At 43.5% G+C, this 25120-nt stretch overlaps 1 protein-coding gene across 1 annotated transcript in view; it reads right to left on the bottom strand.

Moving 5' to 3' along the window:
- The window catches only part of glrbb (glycine receptor, beta b), a 30618-nt gene extending 7757 nt beyond the window's left edge, over nt 1–22861 (bottom strand). Inside the window, exons 1-8 of the mRNA XM_037078192.1 lie at nt 22306–22861; nt 19222–19360; nt 15755–15861; nt 13903–13970; nt 8198–8424; nt 6501–6583; nt 5266–5406; nt 284–436 (exon numbers count right to left, since the gene is read on the bottom strand). Coding sequence (XP_036934087.1) covers nt 284–436; nt 5266–5406; nt 6501–6583; nt 8198–8424; nt 13903–13970; nt 15755–15861; nt 19222–19343 — 901 coding nt within the window. The 5' untranslated portion in view covers nt 19344–19360; nt 22306–22861. The remainder of the gene's footprint in view (nt 1–283; nt 437–5265; nt 5407–6500; nt 6584–8197; nt 8425–13902; nt 13971–15754; nt 15862–19221; nt 19361–22305) is intronic.
- Between the last annotated feature and the right edge of the window lie 2259 nt (nt 22862–25120).

Genomic DNA, 25120 nt, shown 5'->3' with positions numbered 1-25120 from the left:
ATGTATCACATATAGAAACACGCTTGATGGAAAAAGTCCTTCATGGTGTCAAAGTGATTGATGATGTCATAATGTCAGTGATCCCTAAAAACATAAATCTCACAGGTTTGTGTTTGATCCCATCGGTTTTCACACTTAATTACCTCGATAACAAACTCACCGCCTTTATTATTTTTTTCTTCAACCAAGCATACACTAGACTAGAGCCTAACTCATATCTACAGTATCATCTGTGCTGGCAAACGTCAGTGGAAGACGGTGGAATTGATCGATTAATCCGTACCCAAAGGGACCCTGGCGGCGCTCGCGTCAGGGTTGATCCAGAAGGACAGCCAGGAGAGGACCACGATGAGCAGCGTGGGGGCGTAGACACCCATCATGTAGAAGCCAACCTGACGCCGCAGGGTGAAGATGACCTCCACACAGGTGTAGTACCCTGCACAGAGGAGGAGACGGAGGTCACATATGAGTAAATAACTTCAGTCAGACAAACAGTGACAGTCCTGAAATGGCTTTCACTATCAGAATTTGATCCAATACATCTGATAACATCTGGACAGTTTAGAAGAATCAGGCAATTAAATAATTTTAACCCGGTTCAAGTCAGTTTGGGGGATAAAGTGGAAGTTTGCAGTACTACTCAGGCTCCATGGACCCAACAAGGTGGAAGATCCAGGTACATTTTATATTTTATACCTGTGACATAAAGCTTTTTTTGGCTGCATGCACGACTGAGCAGCTGTACAGGAATGAACAGACCTGCACCTCTGATGCTGTTTCCAGATTTCCATTATTTTATCCATGACAATAACCAAAATGCAGACCCATCTTTAACCTTCCAACCTTTCACACCCTCTTCGAGATCACTTGTTCAGGTCTGGACCCTGACACCACCCTATCCGGACCCAGACCTTGAACTGATTAAAGTTTCTATATTAAGTTGTGCAGCTTTTTCAGCATTTCTGGTACTGGTGGATGTTGGAAACTCACAGAACAGTTGCCTGTGATGTAAATGATCCGACAAGATGCCACTAACATGTTTAAACACAGACAAGAGAAGAGACGAGAGGAACGAGCCAGAGAAAAGTAGGCAGTAAAAACAGCTTTTAATCAAGAACAGACAGAATGTAACATATTCATTCTTCCCACGGGCAGCTCAAAATGAGTCTGTCTCATGTCCGAGACTGCAGCCATTATTGGAAGCAGCGATGTAAAGCGCCACGGTTTGATAAATCACCGAGCATCTCTTGAGCAAACACACAGAGGGCACAGAAAATAAAATGTGTCACGTGACTGAGTCATAATGCACGTTAGAAATGATGATGTTCTCGTTATGGCTGCTGCCTTGTGTTTCTAGTTTTCCCTGGTGTATTCTGTCTGTCGGTGAATGCAGGAGGTGTCTCTCTCCCTCTGGGCAGCCTGAGTACCTGATTACCTGCATCTGGCCTGACTGCCAGCACACCTGCCATCCATCAGCTCATCATCCCAGCAGTACTGCACCACCAACTGCTAGCACATCCAGGCCTGTAGCCTCCATCGCCTGCCCTGCCCTGCCTGACTCAGCCATCCTCCAGTATCCCTCCACCTTTGTCATCTGGAGCCCCACTCCATCCATCCATACCTCTGTTTTGGCAGTAAAACCCCATATTGGTCTTCAAGCCACTGAGTCATTTTGGGCTCCCTTATTAAGGGAGAACTTCTGTAATTCAACCTCCTTGAGATTTAATTATTTTGCCTTCTGTCAGTTTCATCTTGGATCTCTAATATTTGCTTTGAGGACGGGTTGTCTAGAAATGTGCCAAATCCCCCTCTGATACTAGAAATAACGGTCTGAATAAGATGACTTATTTGGTCTTGAAATATGAACTGAGGAGACTCCGGGCCCTGAACTGAAACGGAGCAGGTGAGAGAGAAATGGCCCCTGACGAGCTCTACTAAATCTTTATTAGGTATTTAGTGGAAAAGGTAGGAGCCAGGTGAAGTCTCATCTCTGATGCCTGAGCACAAACCAAAGTCCAGCTGTGCACGCCATTAGTAACAGAGACAGCACAAGAGAAGAAAAAGAAAAAAGTCAGTGGGCACCAGAACTTTACCATCATTTCAGCTAACTCTGTCCCAGCTGAGATCTGTTTGAAGATTCAGGGCAGCGCCCCAAAAAGCACCGCTTCCAACAGTTTCAGACCTAAACCTCCTCCTCGACTATTTCTAGTGGATGGAAGCTTATCATTTCTTTACAGCATGGCATACATTTCCATTCATAAGGGATCAATTTGAAGCAATCCATCGCTGCTGGAAATCTGGTTTACATTAAGTGGTCTTAAACCAGCATGGAATAAGCATTTATACACTTCAGACCTCCGACAGCAGCGTTGTTTCTTCTCCTTGAGGCTGCTCGGTGGGTCCAATGGGATGGTAGAGTGGATGGGCTGAAGTAATATTTAACTAGCCCGGAGATCTCTGGGCGAGCTTTATACAGCGTATAAGGGTCTGCCTGTGTCGCAGCGCGGCCTCCAACCACTCGCACACAGAGGTGATCTTTGTGTCTGGACAGGTTGCCATGACAACCCGTTAAAAGGCTGACTCACCGCCAGCAGAGCGCCTCCCGAGTGTGAGAGCACTGAGGTCACACCAGCTCTGCTGGCTGATAGAGATTTTCCATTTCACTGCCAATGTCTTTTTTTTTTTTTTTTTTAATGCACTCACATTGATCTGAATTCATGTGTGGCAAAGTACCAGCAGTACTTCTTGTAGTTTTTTCTTCTATTTCATTAAATAACTACTCTAGGTCAGTGTGACTTGTTGCGCGAACGTTTAGTCTGACGATGTTAGAATTCATTGTAACTACCGTCAACCGGAACATGTAGTCACACAAAGCTTTCAATGCACGTCAGATTTTCTATGCAGAGTGACTTGTGTTTCCTGAAGACACACAGGAGAAGAAACTAAAGGGCCGAGTCGGACAAGTGAATATATTTGACCCTGACTGTTCCACCGATCGATACATGGTGGAGGTAACCAAGACACTCAGTAAGGTGTCAGCAAAGGCAGGGAGGAGGAGGAGGAGGAGGAGGAGGAGGAAGAAGACTGCTTCTAATGTTTTTTTTTTCTCTGACTATTTATTGTTGTGCACCAAATCACGACAAGACAAATGTACTTAGCCATAAATCTGATTCTAGTAAACAGGAAAATCAACAATACATGATTTAAAGTGTTAAAATTACAGCTCTGTAAAAGCATTAACACCTTTAGCGAGACCTCGGACTCACACAACACTACTAATCAGACTAAATGTGTTGCTGCGTTAATGCTTTTATTTCTCGTGTTTTTCTGTAACCTTGTGCTAAATCCTGCCTCAGCTGTACTGATGTCTGATCCTCATGATAACTTGACATAACTCTGATGTGGAGCGTTGTCAAAGAAAACACTTGAACTGGTGCAACAAACAGCAATCACTGTCATCCATTCAGCCGAGTCTCTGGTTGAGCATGAAGTCTCACTGACACACCTGACTGGGATGAAAACACAATCACTGACATGAGTCACACCTGTAGGTGACACGTCTGCATTCAGACCTCCAGCCCAGACATCATCTCTGAATGCTTCCCCATTTTTCCATGTTGTCTTTTAATGATTTAGTCACAATAATAAAGGCTTTGAAATAATTCCTTGTTTTTTCTGCTTGACTCCATTTTGTTTTTTAACCTCAACTCTAACTTGACGTGAATCTGATGGAGCTTTCTCAAAGCAAACACTTGACACTGAGCATGTTTATATGCATGCTAATAAATGATGCATGTCTACCGTTAATCTAGTTCATTTTGTTCTCTTACATCATGTGTAAAAATATAAAAGAAATCAGATGTTGTTAAAACACGAGCAGATGTGCGAAGAAGAAGAAGAGAATTATTGTTTGCAGGTTTTGCAAACCTGACAGTAACAATTCATTGTGTCCGGACTTATTAGTCATTTCAACTGTATGGTCACACAGCAGGGCAGATCCATGTTGCGTCTCTATAGCCAAAGACTGCAGATCTCCACAGGGCAGCGTTACAGCTCCAGTGCTGTGGGTGTGTGTTGTGTTGTGTTGTCCTGTTCAGGTGCCACCCTCAGTCTCCCCCCTCCTCACTGCCTGAGTGTGAAGCGCCACACCTGAGGCTACTTGCCACTTACTCCGTGTGGTACGAAGGTGCTGCAGATGCCGGTGATACGCAGGAGCCAGCGAGTCTGAGCTACATCCTGCAGGTTTTCCTGTGACGATAGCTATCTTGGTTAATTAGTGTTCTTTCGTTGGCGCACTAAAGCCGTCTCTGATTTACTGTTTGATACAGCTTCCTTTTGCCTCCTTTACACCCAGTTTATTATTTAACTATGTTACTCCCTCCATCCCCTGACCATACAGGGACGTAACAGGCAGAATAATCCACAGTTCATCTTTACAATATTGTCAGCTAGTGAGGTGCTGAAATTTAATTTCCTTATACAAATGAAACAGGATGACTGAGTTCTTCTAACCTCTCTGCCTTTAACGGGGGGGAATGTCACACAGCAGTACGTGTTGGTCAGATAACAACATGAAACTCAAGCTTGCAGCTGCTTCCCAGGATCTAATCTCCTAAAGTGTTATCTTTAAATCAACTGCACCTTTACTAATCTTCCCTCAACAAAAAGACCCATCACCTTCTGATTTCTTTATCTTGGCGCCTGAAACGCTGCTCGTATGAGATACAACACACCAGTACACAACTTAAAGAGAACCGCTGTGCAGTAAATCCCCGACCAAGAGCACTAAACAATGTTTTACTTTACTTTATACAAAGGCTACCTTCAATTTGAGATGTCAGAACAGACCACGTAAACTCACTGGACAAGAGAGAAAACATGAAGGCCAAGTTAAAATCCAGGCAACACACTTCTGGGATCTGAAGACAAAATCGCTTTGAGCCTAAACCCAGAACAAAATATCCTCGTTTCAGAGAGAATAATAAATGAATGGATGAAAGAAAAGTTCTTAGATGAGCAGCAATGAAGTCAAAACTGTGTTACTGTAAGCTTCAAGACTTTGAAGGTTGATGGAGGGGCTGGAAAGACAGTTTACTGGTTTAAGAAAAAGTGATTTGTTTCTGTTGAGTGAGTAGTGCCAGGTTTAAAAAAGGAGACCTGGATGTGTTTTGCTAGTGCTAGTCTGAAGAAAAACTAATGAGCATTTTAACTTTCTGGGGAAAAAAATAAAACGAAGAATAAATTACCTCACGACAAGTACAGTACCTGTTCCTGCATAGAATTTGGTGCAGTTCCCATAATCAATATCTTCTTGTCTGATGTCAAACTGTGGCAGAGCGATGGCGTCCATTTGCACCGGGTCTCCTGTCTGCCACATAAACTGCAGGTCGTCTGTTGTGTAGCCAACTGGATGAAAGAGGCACAGAGGCAGAGAAACAATGAGACACTACTACACAAAAACCACACAAACACAGATGAAACCACATTACTGCAACCACAGATGCATTCACACACACACACGAAGAGCTGTATACTGCTACAATATGTGCTCGCATGTTAAGCACACTCGCAAACAAACGATCAGAGAGGAGAAACAAAATACACAGTAAATGCACACGGATTAGCAGAAAGCTATAAGTCTCGGCTGTCTGGTTTGGCATTAGAGGGAAATGGCTTCAAGTTATTTTGCTTATCGAGGTCCAAACTGCTTTGTAAACACGATGCAATAACCGCAGTCGAGCTCAATTAGCTCTGAGACTTTCACAACAGCCCTAAAATATGATGATTTATTCCACTTCTCTAAGTGTTCGCTGCTGAAATTGGCTTCTAAACACAAGCAAAAAGCTCATTTACCCCCAAAACCACCATTTCATAAAACCAACACATATATTCCCACCTCATAAATACTGTATCTCCCAAACACCAGCGAGCAGATGTGTTAAAGTCCAACTGAAATCACACTTACACATCCCCTTTCATCGCCCAAATAAATGTCAGGATGGTTTTTTAAATGTATTGTCATTAGTTTTGTATTATAAAAGGAAGAGCAGAGGTCTTTGGGGAACTATAAGACATGCTTGTTTTCATCCCTCTGTGGTTGAGTCTGACTGGCAGCAGCTGGCAGACGACCAGCGTCTCAGTGTTGCACCGAAGAGAGCGAGAGGCGAAGTAATCAACCGTGTGCTGCAGCTACATGTGATGGGCAGACAGTGATGTCGGGATCGAAGACGACCAAAATGAAAATCACAGATACATTTAAGCTTCACACTGTTTAATGTGCTGCAGCTGATCAGCTAATTAACTGTCTAGCCTGCAAACTGAAATTAGCAACGCACATTTATTGCATGATTGTTTGGTGGCTCGTGTGTGTGTGTGTGTGTGTGTGTGTGTGTGTGTGTGTGTGTGTGTGTGTGTGTGTGTGTGTGTGTGTGTTTGTGTGTTAGAGAAGACTTCAGCGATTGAGGTGTTTTTTAAAATGATATTATTTCAGAAATACTCACAGCTTTCCAGTTGCATCTTGCACCTCTGTGTGTCCATGGGGAATAACGTCAGATCCAGCGGACAAGAAAGGGTGACGGACAACCTGGAGGAGGATGAAGGAAATTCAGTTTTTCATTATGCATCAGGCTTTTGTTACCCTCTGATATCCAACTACACTCACATAGAAGCTTTGTTTGCATGACACCAGCACCGCCGCGGGATCTCTTCACCCTCATGTTTGGTTTTTTTTGGGGGGGGGGGGCCGAGATGCTTTTGCACGATAAACAAAACAGGTTCCGCTCAAAATCACAGGAACATTCACGAGGATTATCTCTGGAAACCTGACACAGCAGAGTGTAGCTGCGCCCCACACAGGTTTACATCCAGCCCCTCGGAGGATCAAGTGTGTTTCCACCAAATGATATGCATGTCAACAGTCTCAAGATCTCCTGGAGATCTCGCCGCCGCCGCCGCCCACAGCCTCAACAACTCCTGACCCAGAAAGAAAAACACTAAAGAGAAACTCTTTGCAAATAAAAGATACAAATCCTCCCCTGACTGATCGAGATGCACGCAGCACTGGAATAATCAATGCAGATTTGCAAGGCATTCTGGATACTAATGATCAATTACTACATTTTCACATCAGGGTCTCCAGGTAATAGTCACATCCAATTAAGCTTCCTGATGTGTTTGTTTTAGTCTTGTGTACACATGTATTTAAAGCTGCACTGGGCAAACTTTGCACTTTGATGTGGCCGGTGAAAAACGTCTCACTTGATACATTCAGCCTGACGTCGTGTTCAACTGAGACCGTTTCTGTTTGGAAAGAGGTTGATTACCTCCGCCAAGGATTACCGCCGCCGTTTGTGTGTTTGTCAGCAGGATTACACAAAAACTACAGAACAGATTTCCACAAAACTTGGGTCTGTTCTGGGACAGACACATCCTCCATCCATCAACTTTGGCAAGGATGTGGATAAAGGAATGGATCCAGGAAATCTCTTCACTTTTCTAAAACATTGCAAGGGCATTTTTTTTTTTCCAACAGTTGCATTAATTTCACAGGGATCTCGATGGAAAAGTCTGGCGTATTTAAATGGCTGGTATCTATGAGCGAGGTTTAAATTCAAAGAGTTTGATATTTGATGAGGTTTGATCAAGTTTAAGGGGACCGTTGGGCCTTTGTGGAAGCATGTTATCCACTGAGTTCCATTCTGCTTTGTTTTGTCAAAACCGATCAGTTATGCCAGGAGCGTACTTCTCAGTTGACACAGAGGGTACAGCAATGGATTTGGGTTACAGCCAACTTATCAATTTGTTAATAATAAAGTTAATTTTAGACATGGAAACTGTTACTGCTTCACTTTTTTGCAGCTTTCACTATATAAATCTGAGATGTTGGCTGTGATTCAACATTATGGATTTGTGTTCATTTTTTTTTGCCTCAAATAAGACATTCTGAAATCACATCACACCAGAATGAGGCCACAGCATTAACGTTTATGTTCATACTGTCGGTTGTGACCATTTAAAGAAAGTTCACTGGGAGATATGCGGTGAATGGAAAAAACAATTCTGCTTTGAAAAGAGTTTTGAAAAAGTTTTGAAAAGAACAATTTCTGCAGTTTGCACCAAACTTTTCTATTAAAGTCTCAACTATTGTCTAAAATGTTCAAACTACATCCTGTCAGCAAACTAAAATACAATTCAGTACCTCATACTGATGAGGACGTCTCCATTACGGAAAATGAAGAGGAGTATGTTCTCCTGGGTGACGTCGTGAAAGTTGGCGCTCTTCTCGTTGGCGAAGAACAAGTCGGGCTTCCACAGACACTTGAACATCTTGGGATCGACGGTGAGCGAGTCGGACTTGAAGTCATGCGGCAGCTTCAGCCTGGGGTCGTTCCAGCGCTGCCGCAGGAAGATGTTGACTCTGTAATCCTGTTGGGTACAACAACAGACACAAGTTGGGTGCTTTTAAAATGCTCTGGCATCAGTTAAAATGTATTTTTTTACTTTCATTATTTCTGTGATGCTTTCAGGAAAATGACTGTTTGTTTATTTCCATGACTAAATGTTCTTCTAAAGATCCCTTAACATAACAATCCAAGAGGTGTCTAAAAAAGTCTGAACACTTTAGATATTTCTCTCATACTAATGGTTTGGTGTGCAGTTAAAGAATAAGTAAGTAATAATAATATGTTGACATCTTTTCTACACTGCTTTTTAAGGAAACACTGTTTTTGGGATTCAACAGTTCCGTTTATTCGCAGGTTACATTTTTGTTTAAGATTGTTTCTCACAGCAAAAATTTCAAAAACAACTTGAACTGACCACTTAAGTGTGTCGAGTGACATTTTACAGCTACAGCAAAAACACGTCACTCAATATTCAGAGAACATAAAGTCCAAAGGGCCAAATGTTATCAACATGTGACACAGAAAGGACCTCATTAGAGAGCTTATTAGTGAGACTTCCACATTCTCCTTGGTGAGAAAGTATCGGTGAGACTTTGGGACTATTTTTTTTTTTTTTGTGCCCGCTTTGATGGTGAGCCTCAAGCTGTTCTGGGACCAGGTGTTAGGAAGGACTATTACAGCTGAGTGTGAAGATGGATGGCATGTCAAATAATGCTGCCAAAATACCAGCTGTGTGTGCGTGTGTGTGTGGTAAGAAATTACCCTCCATCCCTTCACTACTCCCACTTTTATTATATCACCTGCCTGTTTTTAATTTTATTGATGCAGTAGCTGATGAGCAGTCTGCTAAAAGCACTCAGGTGTCTTCAGATTAAGGATGGTGCAGTTCCTCTCATATACTGAGAGCACTGAGTGGATTGTAGGCAGCATGGTGCAAAATGCACAAGCTGAAACATTTCACCAGGTCGAAGACAGAAACCTCGAGCTTAACGTTAAACCACTTCCATGGAAGTAATGGAACTAGAATGAACACGAGTGTCTAGATTTTTCTTTCCTGGAGTAAAAATCAAGTCATTCGGTGCAAAGAAACTCGTCCCTTCAAACCACACATGTAGTAAACATGGGATACAGTGTCTAAACATGGTTGTGCATTCATTCCAATGACATCTGGTCAGCCAGGCCGTTCCCTCTGACGTCCATATCTGTTACACATGCGTGTTATTGAGTCTGACCAACTGTTGGTCCAGGTGAACACCCCAAACAATTAGTACAGCTGCTGGTGGTCTAAAGAACAGTGGACCTGAAGGATAAAGTTGTTGTTTCAGGCAGCAGAGTGGCAGGGCAGCGTTCTGTGTGAAGTTTACATGTTCCATTACCATCTAAATGGCCACTGCTCCTCAAGGATGAGTTGAATGCAGAGAACCAGTTTCCCCGTCACATTTTATGATTGTAAGTGATAAATAAAGATTATCTTAAAAAGTCTGTTGGAGTTGGAGAGGAAGTGGATATATTCTATTTAGGCCTTTTCTTCTGTTATGGACGTGTTCGGGTCACATGATCCCAGCCAACACGTCCTGTCGGCCCACGTGGGTCAAACATTGGCTGTAAATATGGGCACCGAGTAGGTTTGTCTACATACGGGCCCACTTGGACCTGCATTACTGCCACTGGGAGAGAAATCCTGACAGAAATCTTTGGCTTGCTATATTCAGTCGTGTTCCCTGTGAGTGACGAGGCCACAACAAGCTTCATCCTAACATTGGCAGCTTGTTGCACTCAACCCAACTTAACTTTATCTTGGTTGGCTCATCTGCTGCTGTTGGATGACAGGTTGTTTTTTTGGTCTTTCAGCCGTTCCTCCATATTTTCTTTGGCTGGAGATTCCACCGAGTGCAACATTTTGAGATGCCACCTGCCATCATCGACCCTTTCTCTGAGTAATTACAGTTTCCACACAACATTCCCACTTAAGCTGATGGGGAAACTTATTCCCCCCCAAGACAGGTTTGCCTCCACTCACAACACATGGTCCAGCCATTAGCCCTCGTGGTGATACTCACTTAGGCGTATTTTCGGACACGTGTAATGTGTTTGTTGACAAATAAGCCAGATTGAATGAGCAGAGCAGATCTGAGTTCAGCAGATTCATCTCTTTTAAGTTTTCTCTCACTTTCTGCTGATGTGTGTTTGGCTGGCAGAAAATATTCCTACTGAAACTATTTGAGCTGCAGCCAGTTCTGAGGGCGAGAGGCAGCCAACTGACCTAACTGTGCTTTTATAGTACATCTGTTCTTTATGGAAGTACATCGGTTATGTGATTATTTTTTTATTTCTGTTTTCCAGCACTTTGGAACCTTTTTATCTACAGTCATGCTGCTGAACACTGGACTGGACTATCTGAGGATTAGTATCTGAGTATATCTACGTACACTAAGATCATTCATCTGCACCGATCAACACGTACAATAACACTCTTAACATTTTTATACAGATGATGTTTGTGATATCTGTATAAACCAAACACAGGTTCCACATTCACACCCTTGCGTGCTCTCCAGTAAGTTAAACAAAACATTGTGCAAGTGTTAAGAGTATAATTCTGGTGTAAATCTACATATCATACTGTATACATCCAGCATACACACTGACAATAATGCAGAAAATGTATGTATGTATGTATGTATGTATGTATGTATGTATGTATGTATGTATGTATGTATGTATGATGTCTATAAGGAGACAAAACACCACCTGAAGGCTTCCGTCCTCCACCCGTCCATCTGGTGTGGATGCATTAGGGACTTTTTCAAAAGTTCAGCTAACACCGTTGTGCAAACAGAAGTCTTAGGATGGTTTATACATTCAGCAGAATGTGCTTTATTTCCCTGCCAGTAAACATTTTTGGGAGGTAGAGCCGTGGTCAGACTGTTGATATCTCATTTTGGAAAGCAGGCCGTCATTTCTATACAACCTAATTTTAGACGGTGGTGTCCAAGTAGTCTTGAAGCGACAGCATGAATAGCTACAGACTGTTGGCTCCTCTTGCCTTCCTCAGAACCAGACAAGGAAATATATCTTCCCTCTGGCTCGCCGTCAAGCTGCCAGCACCACATTTGATTCCGGAGAGATTTAACACAACCGCTCGCTGTAATTACGAGGAAAACTCAAGCTGAGAGGTGGTGGAGGAAAAAAAGAAGGAGAAAGCATTTCATCTCTCGCAACATCAGATTAGTCATTTTCTCCTGATGGATACGATCATAAAGTGAAAGCGGATGTGTTAACTACTGTGGACGGCCGAGGGAGGTGTAAATGATGAGAGAGAGTTTCCTGGAGATCAAAAACCCCACAGAGTGATAAATTGAGGGGGAGAGGTGACCAGCTGTCTCTTCCGTCTCCTCCCAGATTCGTTTTGAACCTTCATCACTTTCATTCTCTTTCTGTCTCTCGCTGGACGTCCAGGGGGAAGAGGGAAGAAGGAAGTCGCCATCTGGGAGTCCGTTATCTCTCTGTCTCGGTCTTGGCTCTTTCTCGATCCAATCTCTCCTTCTGGCTTCTTTCTCTCAATTCTTCCCTTTCTTGCTCTCTATACTTTTCCCTCTTTCCTGCTTCACTCCATTTCTTTCCTCTTCCTTCCTCTCTCCTTGTGCTTGTTTCATTCTTCTTTCTCCCTCTCTCTTCTCTTCCCTTCATCCTTTTCTTCCCTCTCTAACAGTTGGCTTGTTGTCCTGCTCTTCGTTCTCTTACTATCTTTCACTCTTTGCTTCTGGTTCCATCTTCTCTTCTTCCTCATGTCTCTTCCTCTTCCTTCCAGCACTTTCTTCCTTATTTCTCTTCATATTCTTTATGTTTTTTCTTCTTTTTTCCATCTTTTTATTCATCTCCTTCTTTTCCTTCCAGCATTCGTGCAGACCACTTGTGTACTTTGAGTTTTAAGGATTTTCCACTCTCAGTGTGCATCACCCTGTAATTGGTCCTGGTGCGAAACTCTCCACTGGAGGAGTTTTTAAGTGAACACACTCCACTCATCTGCAGCCAAAAGAAATATTTCCAAAGTGGATTTTCATGCGGTGCCAATTCCAGGATATAGCATCCAAAGCTTTGTTCAGAGTGTCGCTCCTCATGAGGTGAAGTAGGAGAACATTTATTTCTATACTGGTCTGAGACAGTGTCCAGACCTGCAGACCTCGAAAAACGTGTTCTCCTTCTGTTACCTCGACGGCTGAGGTCTGCAGTCCGTCTCTGACTAGATCTGCTTTGTTCATACAAGAAAAATGTCAGCAAAAAGTCAGTGAATTTACTTCGGCTGCCACTCGGCACACAGGTGCTCTGCTAAACTTGTCACAAACACAAGTCGTCAAGGCTGACATGTGTCAGGATTTAATCTTTGGCTGAGTTATGTGAAGAGATTTAAAATTGTGTTTGTAATCACAACTTGTAGTCGTCTCTATCTGGCACTGGATGCAACTGACACAACACTGCCAGAATATTTACACTGTGAATGACGTGGAATTTGCTCTCGGCGATGCATTTGACAGCAGAATGACGGCTTTAACAAACACAGCAAATTGTACCTGTTCGTTCGGAGTTGTTGGTTCAGTGAGATGTTTTATCAGATTTGGCCTCATGATCCATCGTGTTACCCAGAGGTCTAATAAGTGCCTGCATGATTTGTCGGAATCACAACACGTTCTCACTCCCAACTTGTCAAATACGGCAGCTTGGTCGGTGGCCATAAGCGTCAAACGACGATGCTCTACCCGCCCCTCTACAGTCAGGCGGCAGAAGAAGGCCGCCCAGTAAAAGCCGCACCTACATTTAAGAGTGCTGTCCACTGTGCAAAGCAAGTCTAGTGTTTAGATTAAGAAACCTTTGGGACTGAAAACAGGCTGGAGAATCATCATGCTGAGGTCTTGATTTATTACATGCTTTCATTTACTCTGTGCAAATCTTTTTTTTGGAATAAAACTGCAGATTACAACCTGTGAAGCTGCGCTGCACGGAGGAGTCCATGGAAACAAAACAATCAGGTCAAACTGAGGATCCAGTCACTCTGCGCTGCATTCACTTCAATTACCTCGTCACATGATTGAATATATTTGCTGAGAGAAACACTTCATATTAATTGTCTCCTCCTAGCAGCTTTAAATTAAAGCACACTGGTAAACTGTGCTTATTAGAAACCTTCAGGAATGTTCCCTTTATTGTTTCCTGAGTGATCGAGTTGACCCAGCGCCGTCCTTCAGTCTAATCTGTTCACTCGCTTTCAAACGGCACTCCTTTATCAGCAATTAAGCCATCAGATAAACGAGGCATGAAAACCCCCGTCTTCATAATGACTCACTGCTAAACAGTCTGATAGCGTCGACGAAACATGCTCATGCATCCCTCCTGAAATTTGCGGGATGAGGCGCTTTTCAGCTCTGATCCATTGCCTCTGATTGGCCCAAGTATTGATCATCAATACTGTCAGGATTAAAGTGCGATTTAAGTGAATTCTTACCATGGTCGTCTCTTGGATGGAGCCGAAGCTGTTGATGAAAATGTTCACTCTGTCTTCCACGGGGATTCCTGGATTCAGAAAGAGGAAAGACGAGATACTGAGTCCGCTGTTTTTACGAGGTGCCGCTGTGCTTATATGTCACAGTAAGAGTCACATCGCTGTGTAAAACCCTCTAAATCTTTATTCACACATACTGCACCTGGTGATTACAGTGATGATAAACTGTGTTACTGATATGGATTTGTATAAGACTCTAACAACAAGTGATAAAGTCGCCCTCTCATCCAGTCTGCGAGGCCGACACTGTGAACCATACAGGAATCTCCCTCCACTTTACCTTTTGCATAAACTAATAAAGTCCTTGATGAATGCAGCCTGCTCACCCTGCTGTGAATAAATGATTTCCTCTGAGGTGTTTACTGGAGGCTCAGGAGTTTCACCGGATAAACTCCATCGTTCACAGAATTAATGCGCACATACTGTTGAGGTGGCGGGCAGCTCGCGTCTTCAACGCATTCATGCAACCAAGCCGATTAATTAATATTCAAGAAGCTCTTCCGTCGTTGGCTTAAAAGTCTCTATATGGTCATTTAAGCAGTTCACCCTTTTTTATTTATTATGATTTTCTTTTAGGCCTGGGCCAAGTTTTTCACACGGCACAGTTTAGGATGTAATTTGGGAGATTATGACATGGATGTTAATGGACCTGGAGCTCTCGGCCCACCCTGAAATGGAGAGCAGATGTTTGGCCGTTGGACCGGTCACAGAGGCTCGCAACACATCAAACATCGTGTCCCAGATACAGCTCCAGCTGCCAAGTGCCAGAGGACGGAAACTAACAGAGGATCTACCTGGAGACCGGTAAAACCATCAGTTGTGGCCAGAGGTCGCCAGTCACTCCTCTGTTATTTTTATGGCTGTTTCTGTGAGACTGAGGTCTGGTTCTTTCTACACTGTGACTCCTGCAGTACACTTTTAAAGACGGAGTGAAGGAGGACAGCGAAAATCAGTGGCAGATTTTAGAGGGAGGGGATTCGCTTTTTCATTTTTACAGGGTTTCAATGTTTCTAATTAATATCAAGTAATTAATGAGGTGTGAAATCACAATACTTTCACTAAATTAACGCTCTATCTAATTTCTTTTAGATTTGTGACTGTCTTGAAGGGTTTTTCTACATCAACGTGTGTTTACAGGTCTTGGGGAGTAGTACTGGATATGTGGAAACGTAGAATAAAGTGTTTTTTAGCTACAGAGGAAGCTGTATGTAACATGATAAATTGCACTGTGGGTAATGTAGGCAGCAGGTTTTGAAGAGCAGTTCACTGATGGAGCGCTGAACTAATTTTACATTGTTGGACTCATTATGAACAGCTGAAAAGCAAATGATCTTTAAAATTCTGTGCATGCTATGTCCTTTACAAAAACTTGCTGACTACATTACCCACAATGCCACATATCAAGTTTATCAGATTAAACTACTTTGTACATATTTGCTGTAGTAGGGGGATCGGTAAACACACCTTAATGTTTTTTAATAAAATTGGTGGAGTTGCCCTTTAAGTCACAGATTTCATTCCTGTCAAACTGCACCGTGTCGAGTCTGTAAGTCAACCTGAGACCATCGGCTTACTGTAACTCTGTTGTCGAACATGGTATATATGCATAACAGGATTTTAGTTTCCATTCATGTTTCAAGCTTCATTAATTCATCTGTTTGTGCACCAAGTTTGTGGCAGAAATGTGGATGTGCATATTAATGGCACACTGGTTTCTTTAATTAGCATGACAGAGCTGCAGCAGAAATGTAAATGAAAAGAAGACAGAGACGGATGAAGAGGAGAAGAGACTTACCTTTGAAGTTGGGCCTTATTCTGGGATCATAGGTGATCAGTAACCTGTTCAAGATGTTACTGGTTGAATTGGCAGGGACTCTGGCCAGATCCTCAGATGACAGCTGTCTGCAAACAAAAGAGACGGAGAGCGAACTGCAGGCACGATCACATTAGCAGCTCAAATTCCTGACAGATGAACGCCGCAGATGCACAGTACGCCCACTTCTACTCTGTATGCTTTCTGATTAAACTCTAACCCGAGAGAGAGAGAAACCAGTTAGCAATTAAATTAGCTTTTTAACATTCTGAGAAGACGGGACGAAGTTAACATGATCCTTCAGAAAGACTGAAGAGATTTATTCAGCTTTCAAGGACAATTATGTAAAAGCTTTTGATTTAAAAGATCCGTTAAGTCATCAAGCATCATATTTCTAATAGAAATACAGCGAGTCTGCGGTCATGCTAGCAGCTCTGTGAAGCTGTGCTCAGCTGTAGCTGTGCTTTGCGCTAGATGCTAGCATAGGCATGCTAACAATGAAAATACTCACATGCTGATGTTAAGAAGGCGATGTTCAACATGTTATCATGCTAATTAGCACTAAAAACAGCAAGGCTGAGGCTTGATTGATTGATTGATTGATTGATTGATTGATTGATTGATTGATTGAGGATATTGGAATATAAGAGTCAGTAATGGATAAAATGCAGTAACTGTTAATTTCAGAAGAATTGTAATTTCCTTGAAGAAAGCTAGAAAATAGATATTAAAGAACTGAGTCAATTAATCTTTCATGTGGGTGAATAAGATTATAAATGGCTTGCAAGGTATATAAACGATTTAGAGAATCAAAAGTCAAAATTTCCCCGTGAATCATCCTGCAAGTTAGCAAAAGACATCTGTCTACTGAAAATTACCACTCGAACATAAAGTGGTGACTTTCAAAGACGCTCAGCCAAATATCGTTTGTTTGAGGTTGACTGATGAAGAAACAATGGGACAAAGAGGGGGAGAGAGCAGCATCTGGCAGGAGAGGGAGGAGAACAAGAAAGCCTCCTTGTGGGTGGCAACGAATTCTCCTGCCAAAGAATTTCCCCTTTTCAAAGCACTTTACATATCATTATGTAAACCTTATCGTGCACCGAGGATGAGTTAAAGTGCTTCGCAGGAATGCTGTGCAGTGTGTGTACGTTCTGCGGTTCTCCTGATCAAAGTGAAACACATAATTCCCATCCACTAAACCCCCGTTTCTTCTCTCTTTTAACAGACCCTTCTGACAACCTCCGAGCACAACAGCTAAACTGGAACCAAGTGGTTCCCCTTGATCCACGGAGGCATCCGCAGCACTAAACACGGAATATGTTATACAGCTTACACTTGCCAATACTGGGACTACATCAAACGCTTTCTCTCTTATTTCACCAAGTTTCATTGTCGAGCCATTTGTTACCATTTAAGGAGGCAGAGGGTGCAGCTCTCCGCTGCACAGAGACAATGGACAGTCGAAAAGCATGCTGGGACATACTGATGTGAACATTAGCTCTCTTATGAGACATATACAGAATTTACCTTTTCACCTCCACTACCTATCACCTGACCACTTCCCTGCTCATTAACCACCTCCTGACACGATGCATATGTTATAAAACAGCAGCAGACAGCTGGCAAAGACTACATAATGCAATGCTAAAGCAGAAGCTACAGTGGCATCATTATTTTTTTTCCTAAACATGACACGTTGGAAGTGTTCAGTTTTATTCTCAACCCCACATGCTTTTGGCAGATTTTGGTACAGATTTCCTGGCTGTCGGTCTCGTCTAACCGACTGTGTAACAGTCACATATCAGACTTATGGAGCTCTGCAGTGAAGCAGCTGATGAGACTCGGTCTAACATGATTGGTGGATAAAGAGTGGAAAAGTAAAATCCATGAAGTGTAGCGCAGTAATGCTTAAGCTACTGCTGAGGCACTTTAAACCACATTAAGGGTGAATCCCACCAATTTCACTTATACAAGTGGGTTGATGAGTCATTTGGTCTTTGATTGTCAGATTCGTCTGCACAGAGATGTGACAGCGCAGGAGAAACTGTGCACCCATTAACAGATTTGTCATAGGGAAAAAAAAAAAAAACACTCTGGCTTGTTTGTCTTGTTTTTAACTAATCACATTAGAGAGCAATCACCACGATAAATGTTGGTTAGGTACATTCCTGCAAACCACAGATGTGTTGAAACTTTACATTTTTCTATCCTGCAACTTTATGTTCCTCTATGTTTCTTTTTCAATTTTACATTTGGACAAGGTTGTGTCTAAAGTCAGGTTAGGTTTAGGTACAACAACCATGTGGTTAGGGTCAGGAGACGATCATGTTTTGGCTTAAAATAAGTCTCGAGTTGTCCCGATGTCCCCTTAAAGATATCCAGTCACACTTACAAATGTTGAAGCAGCATCTTCACCACCATCCCCTCCACTTCCCCATATCAAAGCTCGATATAACACATATTGTAGAAATGTCCACATGGTGAATGTATCTGTGTTTTGCAGAAATGCAGAAAGGCAACATTCCGTTCTGGTGACTGGGCTGAGCGTTAAAAAGACCAAAAACTTCCCAACAAATAAAAAGAGATAACTGATCTGCTGACCTGCTTTATGTTTGTATAAAGTTTGGCAAATGAGACACAAATGCAACACGCCAGGAGCCAGGCAGGCAGATTAATGACAAACTGAATCCAGACAGGCAACAAAAGCAAGAGACCAAGAGCAAAAAGTCTAAATGAAGTACACACCAGGATGAAGAGTGGGGGACACAGGAAGGCAGGAGACACAAGGACCAAAACAGATGAACTGACAACAAGTACAGCGACACATGGACCAAATACACAAGGACTAATTACCGAATGAAGCAAGAGTGAAAAGGGAAACAGTAAAGGAAAAGACAAAGACAGGAAGTGTAAAACAAAACATGACACATGGGGATAAAACGCACAGAATAAAACAGGAAATAGGTTGTGGCTCGGGTAACTCAGGGTTTCTATCCTGGTTGTTATCTCCCCAGTGGCAAGGAGTTTAAAAGGGTAACAAGCAGCCTGCTGCTGGTTGCAAGGCTTTTACCCACAGTGTGCATCTGATGAGTCAAAGCACCAGTCACTGGGAGCTCCACTCAGCATGAACAACAGGAAGTCTGGGTTCGGAGCTGGAGTCATGAATATTTTAAGGACATCGGTTCCAGGCAAGGAGATTGTGATGAAGCGACTAAAAGTCGGTCAGCAGCATTGATTTTTCACTGTCTGTGTGAAGTGCAACACTAAATCAGTGAGTTATCCCTCTAAACAAGTTCATAATATATTCATACTACAGTTCTCCTGAGCAGACAGCCACCCTGAGACTGTGAAGGTCAGTCAGCCCATCTGTATTTAAAATGGCCGCTACAGGAAGTCCACATGTTCTACCATGTAACAGCTCAAGGTGTTGTTGGTTCCATACTTACGATGGACAGTAAACCTGCTTCCCTTTCTTCTTTCCCTTCTTTGTTCCTTTTTCTTTGGCGGATCCTCCCTCTAGGCAAAGAGAGAGGACCAGGAGAACGACGGCGAGCTTCTTAATGCCCATTCTGCTGTGAGCTGAGCCTGTGGACGACGTAAACAAACAGTTTAAATAAAGAGCAGAGGCCTTAATGGTGTGCAGCTCAATAACCTCGACTGAATTGTTTTCTCTTCACATTCCACAAATCTCAGCACTCATTTGGCCATGAAGACAGGACCGGCTGCGTCTTTCCCCTCGGTGGGAGATTAAAGCTTTTATCTGTTTCCTCAGCACTGTGACTTTGGCCCTTTCCTCCCTGACAGGAGGGATCTCCGTCTACTCTGGATGCGTGTCACATACAGTGAATATCTGAAATGTAAATTAATCAACCCGACATGGTTTAATCAAGTAGCGCAAGTTCGGAGCGTAAATCCAATCAGCAGAGTAACGCACCTGAATAACGATGGTCACTCCGGACTCGTCAGGTGACTGTGACCTCTAAAAGGACGGCTGAGATAAATCTGACCTGAAATATCCTCCACCTCGGTTCAGAACCTGCGGGGAAAAAGTCTTAATAATGCTGTTTGTTCACCTCCTCTCTGTTTATCACAATCATTTTAAAAACTGCCATCGCTGTGGTGTTTAAGTTCAATCCGTTTTCACACCACAAATATTAATTTGTAGCAGATAATATGGGTCCTGTGTGTTTACCATTAATCTCTTAGAAAGTCCAGATCCAGGTTCAACAGACACACATTTATACATATACAAATGGACTCTTCCACACAAAGGCAGGCCATTCTGTGCATTTCTTGATGGGGGCTATTAATCAGCTGGCAGCTGTAGTATCTGTGTGATTCATTCCCCATGCAGGAGAGCGCTGCCCTTTCATTGCAGAGGGACATTGAGACTAACAGCAAAGCCAACAGTCTCACCCCTCGCCCTGCCGGCAAGACTGTATATCACCTGAAGCAGTTTATTGTCTAGACAGAGACACTCTCCCTCTCTGTCTCGCTGCCTTGGCCCAGAAACTCCCCGACCGCTCCTCGCCTGAGCATTGATCATCATCTTCTCCGCTGGAAATCGTTTCCAGCGCTCCGCTCAGCGCCGTCTGTCTCCAATGCAAACAACTCGTCTCACCCCGAGTGAAGTTAACATACTTTTTATCAACTTGGAAGATTCCTGCAAAACAAGACTGTCCAATGTACGTCAACGCCGACCCACATGTATCAGATGGCAGCGGCTGGAGTCATCGGGGATGTTTCACTTGGCAACCAACTACATTTCTTAGAAACTTTTAGAAACCCCTCTTCCTTCTAGGATTTCTGACCTGCCCCAGGAGGATGAACGAGGATGGCTCCAGATGTAGTACGCACGACACCGAAGAAATAAAATGTCTTTTCAGTCCGTCCATGAAGCTGCAGTGCTGCAAACACCAGTCCTCATGAATTCTGCACTAATTAATTTCAATAATAACAATCACTGTGCCACGTCAGCACATTTGACCAATCATCACAACAACACAGTGTTCGGACAAAATTCCAGCATCGTGCAGAATCGCAGGGATTCAACTTCCTGCAGCAACTGACTTTTATTGTAAAATAAGATAAAATCTCAACATAGAAATTCATATCATGACCACCGTCATGAACGTGCAGCACTGTTTTCTCACCTTTTCGGTCTAATAATTTAATATCCATCAATGTGCCGACCCTTCCTCACAGGTTACATGTCTTTAAGATACGAGTTAACAAACCAGTGTTGTTCCCTTTGAAATGTTCGACTTCTGAACAGTTGTTAGAGTGCTGAGAGCTGAAACTAATTCAAAAGTCAAAAAATAACACAGTGTTAGTGCCATAAACATCTCAAACAACCCTGAAAAATATGACTTGTGGTGCAACCTCTTGAGTTTTGAGACTTCTGTCCAAACCTGAACCGGACCGGGTCAGAGGGAGTCGTAGTAGTTCTGTTCTCAACATCTGAACCCAGCTCCACTCTGACGCAGTGAAAGAAACCTGAAGCACACAGTTGTTGTGTCACACCGTCACGCAGACATTCCTGTCTGAACTCGTCTCATAACTACAGTTTATTTTGGTTTATCAACTAAACCAGAACCTTTAATCGAGCTGTTTTCTGTTCTGGTCACTGCTCGTCTGTCCTGGAGCAGATCTGAGTGACTTTTTAAAAACTTTATTGACTGTTTTGGAGCGAGCACGTGTCCCCTGTGTACATTCATATACATTTAAGGAGATAACAGGCATCAGGCTGAAGCGCCTCCCCGGGCAGAGAACTGTTCAGCTGAGAACGAGTACATATATTGACCTTGGCGCTGCCTGAGTCAACTGTGTGCCGCTGCTGTAGAACATGGTGCTGGCTGTGTTTCACCTCTGGCAGTGTTACAGCTGTGCAGGTTTGTCATGCAGCGGCTGACGGTGACTCGCAGCCTCTCACGGCCGCCCTCCCGGGATCAAGGTCAATCACAGATCCTGCTGGCTGCACAGAACTTTGGCTGGGCAGAACATTTTTAGATTCTGGGAGGAAAACATGTTGTTTTCCTGCAGGGAGCTGAGAATTAGTTATTAATATTCATGCATTATTAATATTAACGGTGATACAATACAGCTTGATGATGAGGTGTAAATTATGTTTCATAGCCATGTAACATTTAGTTTTGATGGTACTGATCACTTCAGTGGAGCATCTGTTGTTTTCAGCTCAGTGTGTCAGGCTCAGACAGGCCCGAGCTGCACCTGCTCTGAACACACAACCCAAACAGAACCACCTCCAGGCAGAGTACCGGGCTGCCCGCAACCTGTGGAGGCTCCGTGTCTGTTGGTAACAACAGCAAAGTAAGTACCAGAGGCTGAGCCCGACAGGAGCCCAGAGAACAGCGCCCACCATGACGGGGGGCTGGGTGCTGCCTGCTGGGTGCTGCTGGGTGCTGCTGGAGACGCAGGATGAACGCGATCATGCGATGCTTCAGCTCGCGTTAAAAACACGGAGCACGACGAGGAGCTCGTCACAAAACACGCAGCACATTCCCACTTACCGTCTGTGTTTGGCACCTGTCGGTTCCTCCCAGAACAGCAGAACACTGGACCCAGAGACGCGGACGGTCGTTACCAGAGCCTTCCAGACCAGCCGCCGTCTTTCTGTCCCATCCTGTGTCTCCGCGCTCCTCACGAGAAGCAGTGTGTTGAGTGGAGGAACAGAAAGTTACATCTCGGCAAAATGCCAATTTCTCTGCTGTTCCAGTTGGTTCTAATTGGCGCGCCCCGGTTCTGTTGTTGTTGTGGATCAGTGTGTGTGTGTGTGTGTGTGTGTGTGTGTGTGTGTATATGGCGCTGCTGCCCTTTCGCCTCAGCTCGGGATGCCCAAGATGGAGGCTTGCGTGTACCTGTCATGCAACATGCGCAGTAGCGGCTGCACAGAGCCGGAGAGCATCATCAGTCCTCCCATCAGCATCAGCATCAGCCTCAGCATCAGCAGCGCCCCCCGCCTCCATCCAGCCTCCATCCAGCCTCCATCCAGCCTCCACCCAGCCGCTCAGCGCTGATACGTGACGTGACGGCAGCGGAATGAAACGCTCTCCGTCACGTCTCACTGTTTATGGCGGGTGTGTGGGTATTTAGCAGCAGATGGACGCTGAGCAGAGAGGCTGTGTGACGGGCTGGAGACCGTGCAGCACGTTATGGATGCTTCAGGGTTCAGGCTCAGGGCATCCGCTGGTATTTACTGTTGAGATATGCTCGACATATAGAGTCCATTCATCTGCATGTAATTGTGGAATATGATGGCTGTTATTATTTATGTCTAAATGAGACAGTGACTGAGATGGAAGCATGGCAGTAAAGGAGCAGTCCGTGAACACATCAGGGCACGTTTATTCCCACAGAGCAGAAAAAAACAGAAAATATTCACATTGAAGAAGCTGGAATCAAAAATATTTGACATTTTCTTTTCTTAAAAAAACACATTATATATCACTGATGACTCCATTATCAATATAGTTTAAAGTGAAATCCGGCTTGAGTCAATAAATGCGTTATACTAGAAGCTTGAAATTTTTTTGGCAAAGGACCAGAAAAGGTTACAAGCTCATCAAATATTATCACTTTATACGGTCTCGGCATTGATTTTATATACCGTGTAAGACTTAAAGGACTTTTATGCGACGCCTGATTGATGTTCCTCTGCGTGCAGCTGAGCTTCCTGCTTCCTGCCCGCCTCGAGGAGCTTTACGGTCTGCACAGTGTGCAACACCGTCTCTCCTTACACCCCCAATCTGAGAAAGGGAAAATCAGAATATATCATCTGAGGTCGTTTTTCTGCTCTGGAAGCGTGAGACTGAGAAGTTGAGCTAACAACAAACAGAAGGATACAGCTCGTCCCTGTCTGACAGCATGAACGTGTGCATGCCTGAGTGTTTAATTCAGGCTCAGATAAGTATATGATATGATGTGACGACTGCTGATATCAGCATGTTTCCGCCACACGCTGGAGTGGAAGTCTTTAAAAACTTGTTTAGGTGGATTCCTCTGCCTGCTACCTTACCGTCAGGAAGAAGATTTTCAAAATAAAGGTTGTGTCGCAACAACGAAACCTTGAGAAATAAATCTACGGAGAAGGTCTGAAGACAATGAATGGAGTTGATCACGCTGGTGGTGACAGAGAGGACTTTAATGTTGTGTATTTTATGAATAGAATCCCCTGAAGAGATTTGGCTTCCGTTACAATAAACCACCACACTCGCCTGGATCTGATTGTGGTTTGTTCTAGGAAAAGAGTTTTTTTGACTGCTTGTGTCATTTTTCATTCATTTTGTGAGCACAGTTGAGAGAGCGGAGCAGGAAGCTGCTTCTTTGTTCTCTCAGAGAAAAAAAAAAGCCTGTCGCAGAAAAAAACACTTGAGCACGATTTCGATCCATATCTCGTTCATCAGCTCGTGTCAAACAACTTGGGCGGCCTTTTCCACATCGATCCCTGCGGTATGATTTTGACTGACAAGGCATTCCATTTGCATACACAAATTAATCAGCACCATATGCATAGAGATTAATGATTTATGTCGCAGGGCATGGTTCTGGATTTTACAATCAAGGGGGCTCGCCATCAAGCACAAGGATCCTTTTGTGTTTGTCTGCAGACGTGTTCGCCGGTTGGCTTCGAGCCATGTGTCTGATGGACAACCGCGGGCCATTCCAGAAATATGTCAGGCTGGATTGGACCAATATCCGGTGGTTGTACCTGGCATGCGGAACAGATTTCTACCAGAGGAGTTATGTGTTGTGTCAAATTCAAATGAGCGTTGCTACCAAACATCGTTTTCTCAATGTGCTGCTGAGTAAGATGTTTGTTTCGATTTCAGAAGTGGTGCGAGGTTCTTTAACTGAACCCAGAGCAGAGTCGTGATCATAAGTTTAGCCTGGTGACAAGATGAATAGCCTGGAAGATGAAGAAGCAGATGTCATACGAGCTGCCAAAGTGAAGGAGACTTTTATGAAAACCATGATGGATGGAGCTGAAACACTCTGCAGCAGGACTGAGCAGATCTGAATATTTTCAGCTTGATTCTGGATTTGAAGTCATTTTGATAAATGGTAACTTAACGTTGTTGTGGGTAAATAATAACCAGATGATACGTAGTGATGTGTAATTGTTATTTTTGAACGGTGCTGTAAATACTCTTCATGGGATCTGATGAGGGGAGTTTCACAATGAACGGCTTTTCTTTGCCAGCATGTATATTACACTAATTATAGATCTGTTTTACTCTGTTGAGCTCTTAACAGGCACCTTTTTTTAAACACACGTATGAAAATGACACACCCAGATTAAAACAGTTGCTGTCCTTGATCACTTTA

Source organism: Acanthopagrus latus, chromosome 18 (genome assembly GCF_904848185.1).
Source record: "Acanthopagrus latus isolate v.2019 chromosome 18, fAcaLat1.1, whole genome shotgun sequence".
NCBI classification, from domain to species: Eukaryota; Metazoa; Chordata; class Actinopteri; order Spariformes; family Sparidae; genus Acanthopagrus; species Acanthopagrus latus.
This window is presented reverse-complemented; position numbering and strand designations above follow the sequence as displayed.